At 39.7% G+C, this 12,110-nt stretch overlaps 1 protein-coding gene across 1 annotated transcript; it reads left to right on the forward strand.

Annotated features, from left to right (window-relative positions):
- The first annotated feature begins 2,894 nt into the window (after window positions 1-2,894).
- Window positions 2,895-4,847, forward strand: LOC118348916. The gene is made up of 3 exons (XM_035691489.1): window positions 2,895-3,483; window positions 3,698-4,277; window positions 4,796-4,847. Exons 1-3 carry the CDS (start codon window positions 2,895-2,897, stop codon window positions 4,845-4,847), a joined length of 1,221 nt encoding a protein of 406 aa, XP_035547382.1.
- The last annotated feature ends 7,263 nt before the right edge of the window (window positions 4,848-12,110 follow it).

A 12,110-nucleotide genomic window follows, 5' to 3' on the forward strand; every position in this document is an offset into this window, starting at 1 on the left:
TCTCCTTCCATATTTTTGTTGTGCTGCAACAAGACTCTAATTTAATGCATCCTCTCAGCCGATCCTCTCTCCATTTCATTTTCTGCAGTTTCTGTTTTGGCCGTGAGGTTGGGTTGCGTTTTGTGAGTCTGGGTGTTGTGCGTGGTGGGTACTTCGGGTTGGTGTGTTTCGGGTAGGCATTGAAGCCTTTGCTGGAATTTCTCTTTTGCTGTAGCGTACTCATGCAGTTTCCCCTTCGAATTTATTTTGATTTTATCCTCATTTCTGCAGTTTGTTGTTGCCGTGAGTTGGGTTTGCATTTCGTCAGTTCTTGGGCTTTCGTGGCTTGTGATTCCTAGTTCTTGGTCATTTAAGTGAGTAAGCCAACACTTTGTATTAGAATGGTCTTAGAATTTTTGATTATTGGTGTTGGACATTGACTTTGGAGGCTGTTTTAGTAAATATTAAGATTAGTATATGATATTCTGGATTGAATTTAGGACTGTCCGGATTACTACTTGGTTGACTTAGTAAACTATTTTTGCTATAAAATGGTTTGGAATTGTGGGTTTTAATTATTTAGATGGAGGTTGTGTTATTATCTTTTAATACTTAGTTTATATATATTTTTTATGAATAGGCGATGAGATCGATAGAGGTCAATTTCAAGGTATAGATAATACGCTGTAGGAGTCAGGTAAGCAGGGTTCCTATGCTAGGCCTTACACGAATTATTTGAGACTGAGGTTGATTTTTTGAAAACTTTGCATATTTTTGTGGTGAAATGAAAACTTGAGAAAAACAAAACCAACCTCGGTCGTTTATTTGCATACTCATGAAATCTATACGAAAAAGAGAAAAATATGTTCTGACATGCATTGTGTAGACATGAGCTAAATTCTGTCATGTGATTTCTGAAATCTGAAAAATGAGCGATATTGAGAATATGAAAAGTTGTGCATTTATTTGAAAAGATATTCTGGATTTTGTGTTCAGTGTGTGTAAACTGTCTGATTCTGTTTTGATACTCTGTATTATTTTGATATAACATCTGAAAACCTTTGGCATGGTGTACTGGTTTTCGTATCTGACTCTGTCTCTGCTTTGCTCTGTTATGCTCTGCTCTGTTTGGGTTGGTACCAACTTCTCTGTCTCTGAGTTCACCCACTTTGGAAACAAAGTGGTTTTATTGTGGTCTTTCCTGTGTGCACACTCGGGGCTCCGAGAAGAATAAAGGAAAGATTTCACCTCTGTCTCTGCCTGGTTTGGCCACCGGGGTTAGCACAACCCTACCACGGGGGTGAAACATGGTCTCTGCTCTGTTTGATGCTCTGTTTGGATCTGATGATGATACTCAGTTTATGTTATGCCAAAGTACTATGGGTTTTACTTGTCTTAAAACCATCGCTCTGTTATTTTTGAAAATATGATCTGTTCTGCGTGATAACTCTGGAAAATATTTTGTTCTGCATACTCTACCTTATAAATGCTCATGTTTGCACGCTAGCATATGATTTCTGCTTACTGAGTTGTTGATAACTCACCCCCTATCATTATAATATTTTTCAGATGATGCGGTGAGTCCAAATGAGGACCTGGATTAGAATGCTGTTTATGTTTAAGCTTAGGAGATGTTGGTAGAAGAAGGACTTCTGGTGTTCTTAGTCTTAATGTCTTTGAGTTTTATTTATGTCTTGAGTTTAGTAAGATTTATGAAATATTTAGTTGGTCTGTTATGTCTACCGGGAGGTTATGGACCCCTTTGATTTATTATTATTGCATTAAAGATTGTGTGGAATTTGTAATGAGATTATTGAGAAGATATGAGATTGATTTCATTTATGAAGTTTTTGGAGATTATTCTTTGGATGTGTTGGGAGACATGTTTATGAGTGACAAGTAGTAATTCTCCAAGCCACCCAGGTTTGGGGTGTTACATTTGGTATCAGAGACATGTTTGAATTCTGCATACTATAAACCTTGGAGGTTTAGATTTCTGTGGGTTCATAGGATGTAAAGATTTTAGAGTATAGATAGTGTTTAAGAAATCATTTTCAGATTTATTGTGGTAGTAAAGCGAACTAAAGGATTGAATATGGTTGAAGTGAAAGTCTTAGAATTCGCAGGCTTTAGGAATAGCCATGAGGTGTGGTATTTCACAGGTCTATGAACTAAGTTCATGTTGATTAAGGTTTAGTTTAATAACGGAGCTTTCATAAATAGTTAAATGGGTTAAAGTTTTAGTTTGTGGAGATTGATTATTGCTACGGTTATATGTACTTCTCTTTTCTCCGTTATAGGTATTCTTATAATTTTTGAATTATAATATATACGTTTTGTTTTTACCAATACCACTAATTTTTCTATGTTCTTATAAGCTCTATTTTTGAAGCGATTATTAAAAATTCTAGTTATTTTGTCAGGATGCCACCTCGTCGTAGAGAACGAAGCATGTCGGATCTGAATGCGAATGAGAATGAAAGGGAAGCAAACCCGAGTGCTTCCGAAGTACTGCGAGCGGCTGCACATCAATTAATTGATGACCTTGTGCAGAATCCCGCGGGTCGCCAGTGTAACTTCAATGAAGGGGTTGTACTGTAGAGCAATTCAATCGAATGCACCCTCCTTTATTTGATGGGAGAGGCGATCCAACTCTGGCAAAGGATTGGATTCAGGACATTGAGGAGATTTTGCGAGTCCTAACCTGTACTGAGGAGCAAAAAGTGGCGTACGCCACATTCAAGCTTACTGGGGAAGCGAAGAGGTGGTGGATCTCTTAAAGATCTATCAGGGAAGCTGAGGGGACAGAGATAGTCAGTTGGCTGCACTTCAAGCAGATTTTTCTTGAGCGCTTTTTCCCTAGCTCATTCCGTGAGGATAAGGCTATGGAATTTGCCACCTTGGTTCAGGGAACAATGACGGTTCATCAGTATGCTGCTAGGTTTATTGAGTTATCCCGTTTTGCTACTTATCTGATTCCCGATGAGGAAAAGAAGGCATGCAAATTTGAGCAAGGACTGAATGAGAAACTGTATGTGCATGTGGTGGGTTTCCAGATTCGGAACTTCTCAAAATTGGTGAATAAAGCAACAGTTTTTGAAAGAACCCTTCAAAGAAGTGCTGCGTTGCACGAACAGAGGAAAAGGACTACTCCTACTGGGTACCAGTCTGGCATGGACCAGGGACCGTGGAAAAGGAGGAATGAAGGTAGTAGTTCGGGAAAAAGGCCGGTTCAGAGTAATCAACAGCCCTACCAGTGTAGGACATGCAATCAAGTGCACTCCGGAGAGTGCAGAAAAGGGGCGGGATTGTGTTTCCGTTGTGGCAAATCAGGACACTACATCAGGGACTGCCCAATGCAAAATAGAAGCAACCAGACGTTCATACCACCACCTCAGAGGAATGAAGTATCAGCTCGGGGCAGCAATCAACGCCCTACTGCGCCTGCTCGAGTTTTTGCACTGACACCTGGAGAGGTTGAGGGTAGGAATGACGTGATCACTGGTATGACTCTTTTGTTTTGCTTTAAGGATTTATATTTTCTATTATTTCTTTTGATTGATTCTGGTTAAGACTTTGAATATTCTTGGTTCATGGATGAGTTCGAATGTGATCACAGGTACTCTTTCTTTGTTTTCTAATAATGCTGTTGTGTTATTTGACTCGGGAGTGACACATTCTTTTGTTTCCATGACGTACTCTAAATTTTGCACTTTAGATGCTGAAAGGTTGAGGAACATGTTAGTGGTTGCGACCCCAACAGGGAATTCTGTAGTCTGTAGTGAGATGTTACCTGGATGCCCTCTTTCTATAGAGGGAAGATTGATGCCAGCAGATTTAATAGTTTTCCACATGGTTGGGTTTGATGTGATTTTGGGTATGGATTGGCTGGCTTCCTACCGCGCCAGTATTGATTGTGCTAAAAAGGAAGTGGTATTCAGACCCCCTAATGAAGGTGAATTTCGGTTCACAGGGTCGAAAGTGAGGTTGGCTCCACCCATCATTTCTGCCATTCAGGTTGGAAAACTGTTGCGTGATGGTTGTCAGGGATTCCTAGCCTGTGTGGTAGAAGCACTAAAGGGGGAAGTGAAGTTGGAACAGACACCTGTTGTGAGAGATTATCCAGAGGTCTTCCCTGAAGATTTATCAGGACTTCCACCCGAGTGGGAGGTAGAGTTTGCTATTGAGTTAGTTCCAGGCACGACACCCCTTTCGAAGGCACCTTATCGCATGGCGCCGTCTGAATTAGCGGAGCTCAAAGAGCAGTTGCAAGATTTGCTAGATAAGGGTTTCATCAGGCCCAGTGTTTCACCTTGGGGAGCGCCAGTCCTTTTTGTGAAGAAGAAGGATGGATCGATGAGAATGTGTATCGATTACAGGGAACTTAATCGGGTGACCATAAAGAATAAGTACCCGCTACCCCGTATAGAAGATTTGTTTGATCAACTCCAGGGTGCTCAAGTATTTTCAAAAATTGACCTTCGATCGGGCTACCATCAGTTGAAGATCAGAGCTGAAGACGTGGCTAAGACGACGTTCAGAACCCGATATGGCCATTATGAGTTTTTGGTCATGCCTTTTGGCCTGACTAACGCCCCAGCAGTATTCATGGACTTGATGAACAGGGTGTTTCATGAGTTTTTGGATAAGTTTGTGGTTGTCTTTATTGATGATATACTGATATACTCCAAAAGCGAGACCGAGCATGAAGAACATTTGAAGTTGGTACTTGGGACACTCAGAGACAAGCAGCTGTTTGCTAAGTTGAAGAAGTGTGAATTTTGGCTTGATTCAATCACGTTTCTGGGACATGTAGTTTCGAAGGATGGAATTTCAGTAGACCCAGGGAAAGTGGAAGCAGTGGTTAATTGGTCGGCACCGAGGAATGTTCATGAGGTTAGAAGCTTCTTGGGATTGGCGGGGTATTACCGTCGATTCATTGATGGGTTTTCCAAGATAGCAGTTCCTCTCACTGCACTCACCAGGAAAAATAATAAGTTTGAATGGACAGCAAAGTGTGAAGAAAGTTTCCAAGAGTTGAAACAGAGATTAGTGACAGCTCCGGTGTTAACAGTTCCCACAGCTAGAGGCGGATTTGTTGTCTATAGCGATGCTTCTAGGCTTGGTTTGGGGTGTGTATTGATGCAACATGGGAAGGTTATAGCTTACGCCTCACGCCAATTGAAAGTGTATGAGCAGAATTACCCCACTCATGATCTGGAACTCGCGGCAGTCATTTTTGCACTCAAGCTTTGGAGACATTACTTGTATGGGGAAAAGTGCGAAATTTATACGGATCACAAGAGTTTGAAGTATTTCTTTACCCAAAAAGAATTAAACATGAGACAAAGGAGGTGGCTTGAGTTGATCAAGGATTATGATTGCACCATTAATTATCACCCAGGCAAAGCTAATGTAGTAGCCGACGCTCTGAGTAGGAAGTCAATCGGACCGACAGTTGCAGCCATTACCACTCAGCATAGGTTGTTGATGGATTTAGAAAGAGCCGGTATTGAAGTCCTTTCTAGTGATACAAATGCTGTTATGGCCAGTTTAGTGGTTCAACCTGCTTTGATAGATAGAATCAAAGCTGCTCAGAAAGTGGACTCAAAGTTGGTGAAGCTAATGGAAGGGATCGGAAACGGGGACAAACCTGATTTTTGTGTTTCCAAGGATGGAGTTTTGAGGTTTAGGGGTACAGTATGCGTACTTGCTGATGATGAACTAAAAAGGTTAATTCTTGAAGAGGCACACCGTTCTTTGTACACTGTTCACCCAGGGAGTACCAAGATGTATCAGGATTTGAGAGAGTCCTTTTGGTGGAATGGCATGAAAAGAGAAATTGTTAAATTTGTAGAACAATGCCTGACTTGCCAACAAGTGAAGGCAGAACATCAGAGACCTGCAGGATTATTACAGCCACTTCAGATTCCAGAGTGGAAATGGGACTCCATGGATTTCGTGACAGGTCTACCAAGGACCGTAAGTGGACAAGATGCAATATGGGTGATTGTGGATCGCTTAACGAAGACCGCCCATTTTGTGCCCATTAAATTTTCTTATAAACTGGAGAAATTAGTTGAACTGTATGTATGGGAGATAGTGAGGTTGCATGGAGTATCGGTATCTATTGTGTCGGATAGAGATCCTCGTTTTACCTCTAAGTTCTGGCGAAGCTTACAAGAGGCAATAGGTACTCAGTTAAGTTTCAGTACTGCTTTTCACCCTCAGACAGATGGACAGTCAGAAAGAACTATTCAGATTTTAGAAGACATGTTGAGGGCATGCTTGATGGATTTCAAGGGATCTTGGATGCAACATTTACCATTGGTTGAGTTTGCATATAATAATAGTTTCCAGGCTAGCATTGGGATGGCACCTTATGAGGTTTTGTATGGCAGGAGATGTAGGTCTCCATTGTATTGGGATGAAGTAGGTGAAAGAAAACTTCTAGGGCTAGAGATTATTCAGCAGACCACAGAAAAGATAGATATCATTCGGGCTAGAATGAAAGCAGCTCAAAGCCGACATAAGAGCTATGCAGATAAACGCTGCCGTCAGTTAGAGTTTGTGATGGGAGATAAGGTATTCTTGAAAATTTCACCAATGAAAGGAGTTATGAGATTCAGAAAGAAAGGTAAGTTGAGCCCTAGATACATTGGACCGTTTGAGATTCTTGATCGGATTGGACCAGTGGCGTATAGGGTGGCTCTACCACCGGCGTTCTCGGGAGTGCATAATGTGTTCCATGTGTCCATGTTGAGGAAGTATATCCATGACCCCACTCACGTCATAGATCATGAACCCTTGCAGATTCAAGAAGACATGACCTACACCGAGGAACCATTGCGGATTCTGGACAGGAAAGAGCAAGTGTTGCGGAATTGAACTATTTCTTTAGTTAAAGTATTGTGGAATAATCATGCTATCAATGAAGCATCTTGGGAATTCGAGGAAGAGATGCGGGTAAAGTATCCTCACTTGTTTGAAGGAAATTATTATAGCTTGTAGCGAATTCCGAGGACGGAATTCTTGTAAGGGGAGGAGGATGTAAGGCCCAGTTTCTTCATCAAGTGGCTCGGACCTGGATTGAAAATGGCCCAGCCATTTTAGTGTTTAGTAAGGGTCCCGAACGACGTCGTTTTTGGAGGTGAGTGTTTCTTCTTCAACTTCCGTTTCTTTCTCTCCTTTCTTTCCGCATTTCTCTGCTTCAGTTCAGTTTCTTCCGCACTCCTCTCTCTCGCACGTCTCTCCTTTCTCTTTTTCGGTTTCATTTTTATTCCTTGTTGTGGCGTTATTTTGTGGCTTCCGAAACTCATACCCATAACTCCCCATTTCAATCTTCACTTAAATCAATTCCTCACTTTGCAGCAGAGCACAGGATTCCCTCTCGCATCTCTCCAGCTTTTCCGTTGGTTCTCTTCCTCCTGTTCAAGATTTCATCTTCAGGTATAATCTCTTCTCCTTCCATATTTTTGTTGTGCTGCAACAAGACTCTAATTTAATGCATCCTCTCAGCCGATCCTCTCACCATTTCGTTTTCTGCAGTTTCTGTTTTGGCCGTGAGGTTGGGTTGCGTTATGTGAGTTTGGGTGTTGTGCGTGGTGGGTACTTCGGGTTGATGTGTTTCTGGTAGGCATTGAAACTTTTGCTAGAATTTCTCTTTTGCTGTAGCGTACTCTTGCAGTTTCCTCTTCGAATTTATTTTGATTTTATCCTCATTTCTGCAGTTTGTTGTTGCCGTGAGTTGGGTTTGCATTTCGTCAGTTCTTGGGCTTTCGTGGCTTGTGATTCCTAGTTCTTGGTCATTTAAGTGAGTAAGCCAACACTTTGTATTAGAATGGTCTTAGAATTTTTGATTATTGGTGTTGGACATTGACTTTGGAGAGTGTTTTAGTAAATATTAAGATTAGTATATGATATTCTGGATTGAATTTAGGACTGTCCAGATTACTACTTGGTTGACTTAGTAAACTATTTTTGCTATAAAATGGTTTGGAATTGTGGGTTTTAATTATTTAGATGGAGGTTGTGTTATTATCTTTTAATACTTAGTTTATATATATTTTTTATGAATAGGCGACGAGATCGATAGAGGTCAATTTAAAGGTATAGATAATATGCTGTAGGAGTCAGGTAAGCAGGGTTCCTATGCTAGGCTTTACACGAATTATTTGAGACTGAGGTTGATTTTCTGAAAACTTTGCATATTTTTGTGGTGAAATGAAAACTTGGGAAAAACAAAACCAACCTCGGTCATTTATTTGCATACTCATGAAATCTGTACGAAAAAGAGAAAAATATGTTCTGACATGCATTGTGTAGACATGAGCTAAATTCTGTCATGTGATTTCTGAAATCTGAAAAATGAGCGATATTGAGAATATGAAAAGTTGTGCATTTATTTGAAAAGATATTCTGGATTTTGTGTTTAGTGTGTGTAAACTGTCTGATTCTGTTTTGATACTTTGTATTATTTTGATATAACATCTGAAAACCTTTGGCATGGTGTACTGGTTTTCGTATCTGACTCTGTCTCTGCTTTGCTCTGCTCTGCTCTGTTATGCTCTGCTCTGTTTGGGTTGGTACCAACTTCTCTGTCTCTGAGTTCACCCACTTTGAAAACAAAGTGGTTTTATTGTGGTCTTTCCTGTGTGCACACTCGGGACTCCGAGAAGAATAAAGGAAAGATTTCACCTCTGTCTCTGCCTGGTTTGGTCATCGGGGTTAGCACAACCCTACCACGGGGGTGAAACATGGTCTCTGCTCTGTTTGATGCTCTGTTTGGATCTGATGATGATACTCAGTTTATGTTATGCCAAAGTACTATGGGTTTTACTTGTCTTAAAACCATCGCTCTGTTATTTTTGAAAATATGATCTGTTCTGCCTGATAACTCTGGAAAATATTTTGTTCTGCATACTCTACCTTATAAATGCTCATGTTTGCACGCTAGCATATGATTTCTGCTTACTGAGTTGTTGATAACTCACCCCCTATCATTATAATATTTTTCAGATGATGCGGTGAGTCCAAATGAGGACCTGGATTAGAATGCTGTTTATGTTTAAGCTGAGGAGATGTTGGTAGAAGAAGGACTTCTGGTGTTCTTAGTCTTAATGTCTTTGAGTTTTATTTATGTCTTGAGTTTAGTAAGATTTATGAAATATTTAGTTGGTCTGTTATGTCTACCGGGAGGTTATGGGCCCCTTTGATTTATTATCATTGCATTAAAGATTGTGTAGAATTTGTAATGAGATTATTGAGAAGATATGAGATTGATTTCATTTATGAAGTTTTTGGAGATTATTCTTTGGATGTGTTGGGAGACATGTTTATGAGTGACAAGTAGTAATTCTCCAAGCCACCCGGGTTTGGGGTGTTACAACAATAGAAAATCTATCATTGTTATCTTTTATTCTCAATTTTTTTTTTTTTTTTTTGCAATATAATTTAGACAATATGTTTTGTTCATTGGGTTATGTTTCATTCTCATGATACGTAGAACTTGTTTAACCTTGGCAATGTTGTTAAGTGAATCATGATTGTTCAGAAATTTCTGCTTACGTTTTCCTTGGTCTGCTGTTTGAAATGGTTATAGGGAATTTATATTCATCATGCTGGTTTTGTCACCAATCTGCCAAAGGGGAAGATTGTAAATACAAGATTTTGGCTAGGACTAGGTGACTATAATGATAAGGTTTATCCTATCATTGTGTTTGTAATTGTAGATGAATGTAAAATATTTATTGACATTATCTATAATAATATTAAGTTTATCTAGGAGTCATAGAGTTTGTTTAGATAAGTCAGTTACGTGAAAATCGAGTCCATAAGGATCTGCACTTAATAGAAACTGAACTGAAATCAGTTACTGCAGTGAAAAGTTATCACGATGTTAGCAATTCATTAGGAGATGTCTTCGCGACAGACTTAATTCGTCAGCAGAGTTCTACCTCAATTGGAACTCTTTCCAGAATTTATATTTAAAGGGATTCGGTTTATTAATGAAGTAATGAGTTTTTGGCGAGGAAATACAGAGAGGATATTCCATGTGCTTAAGAGAGAAAATTTACTTGAGAATCTTCTTCCTGTTTTTCATCTCTCATTGAGTGTGATCGTGCTCCAAGTTGGAGGATCGTTGGATTTCAGCCACTAGAATTCCAGGAGAAAAGACAATATTTGAAGATCGCCAGAGGTTCTGGTTGCTACTGCGGTAGAGACAAATGGGTTATTTGTCTGGTCAAGTAAGAGAGTTAGTTGTCAAAGTTGTTGTAATTGAGAACTTACTTATAATTTGATTTTCAAATAATAAAATTGATTTTTCTGGATTTGGCTGCTCCGTAAGATTTTACCTTTGAGGAGTTATTCAAAGAGTTTCACTTCGTAACCAATCGTTGTGTTATGTAAATTTATTTACTTCAAGTATTTGATTGATTAAATAGTCACAAGATTGAGATCTAACCAAGTTGTTCAAGATTGAGTGATATACTGTGTGTTTGAGTGTTTTTTTTTTTTTGGGGGGGGGGGGGGGGGAATCTTAAATATTTTAAGATTATTTACACTAGAAATTGTAATTATACAACATATAAGACTAATTTTTAAAACTACCGCCCCCATTATGCAATTCCGCCCCTGGATCTAACATACAGTTATATAAGTTTGTGAGCTTCACTATTATGAAATCTCTGTGAACGTAGTACAGAAGCTCGTGCATCAATGGATATACGAAAGAGCACATGTCCCTTCATACCATGGCTGTTATTCTTTGGAAGATGTAATTTTACAAGCTCATGATTTATACTACATTTCCATTGTCATAGGTCCTATGTTCTTTGTTTAGAGTATCATCTGAACCTTTCTCGTCTTCACTTTGAATGCAGCTCCTGCTGTCTTTTAAGATTTCCCGCATATGATTAGCTGAAGCACTAGCCTGAAGTTTTTCTATGTAAAGCAACTTCACCAAATTCCTAAAGCGACGTCGGAAAGTTGGTATCCGGGACATTGAAGCTACAATTCCCTGTAGTCTAACGAAAAGAGGAAAGGGAAAGGAGGGGGGAGGAAAACAAAATGAGTCTCATGGGCGCTATTACATTAGTTATAAGGAGAATATATATTAGAAAATTAAGGCCCGGCCAGGACCCTTTTTGTTCCAGGAATATGCATGCACCGATATTGAAGTAGTAAAAGGGCTAAAGTCATGAGTCTTCTCTGGAGTAATTAGTGGATAAAATTAATTAATTAATTAATTTTCAATTGCATGCCCACGGGATATATTAATTAATTTATTTTTAATGTAGAAGACATGAAGATAACATGATAAATAACTATACCTTCTAATTATGGATTGCAACTGTGCCCTTCTAACTATGTCACTCGAAGCAAATTCAGTGCCATCCCACTCCTCGGGCTTTTCGTTTCTGCATCTAATAAAAAGCTCTCTCAGGCAGTTTTCCTCAATTTCATCTAAATGGAGTCTCTTTAATTGCTCTTTTATGACTAATAGGGGTCCAACGAACCACTCGAACACTTTATCCCTTGGCCCGTTCATCCTCGTCAATTCCACATCATGATCAGCTGGAAAACTCAATTACATGCATGATATATATCTTGATTAGACGTACTCAGTTACCTATGTACTTTCAACCTCAACATTATGGATCTCCTTCCTTTCTGCATAAGTATTTGACCTCTCCTCATTCATCACAGACAACATCACTTGAGGTTGCACTTTCAGTCCTTCATTCGACTCCTCCCCTTCTTTCCCTATCCCATCCTCCATCCCTCCCCCTTCTAACTCTACTCCCTTCTCCATGTTATCAGATCTTGATCTTTGCTCATAATGATCACTCCCTCTCTGATCTTTGCTTCTAGTAAAACCTTTCCTCATTTGAGGTAAAGCTCTCAACCAAACGCCATACTGATCCGAGCTCCCATCCCTCTCCTTACAACCCTCCTTATCATGAACAATCCTCCCACAATTGAAACACAGTCTAGGCAACTTCTTATACTAGAATGGCACCCAACTAGTCTTCCCATCCACAGCAATAGTTCTTCCTCGGGCTAAAGGCCTTCTAAGATCGCACTCCACCCTCATCCTTAAGCACCTTCCCCAGGCCAAGCCATCTTCC

Source organism: Juglans regia, chromosome 1 (genome assembly GCF_001411555.2).
Source record: "Juglans regia cultivar Chandler chromosome 1, Walnut 2.0, whole genome shotgun sequence".
Lineage (NCBI taxonomy): Eukaryota > Viridiplantae > Streptophyta > Magnoliopsida > Fagales > Juglandaceae > Juglans > Juglans regia.

Bases quoted from the DNA above. Each gene is read 5' to 3' on its own strand.
- LOC118348916 (XM_035691489.1), top strand. From the start codon at position 2,895: ATGACGGTTCATCAGTATGCTGCTAGGTTTATTGAGTTATCCCGTTTT. The intron at 3,484-3,697 runs GTATGACTCTTT...TTTGCACTTTAG, and splicing joins TAGGAATGACGTGATCACTG to ATGCTGAAAGGTTGAGGAAC. The intron at 4,278-4,795 runs GCCCAGTGTTTC...TGGGACATGTAG, and splicing joins CTAGATAAGGGTTTCATCAG to TTTCGAAGGATGGAATTTCA.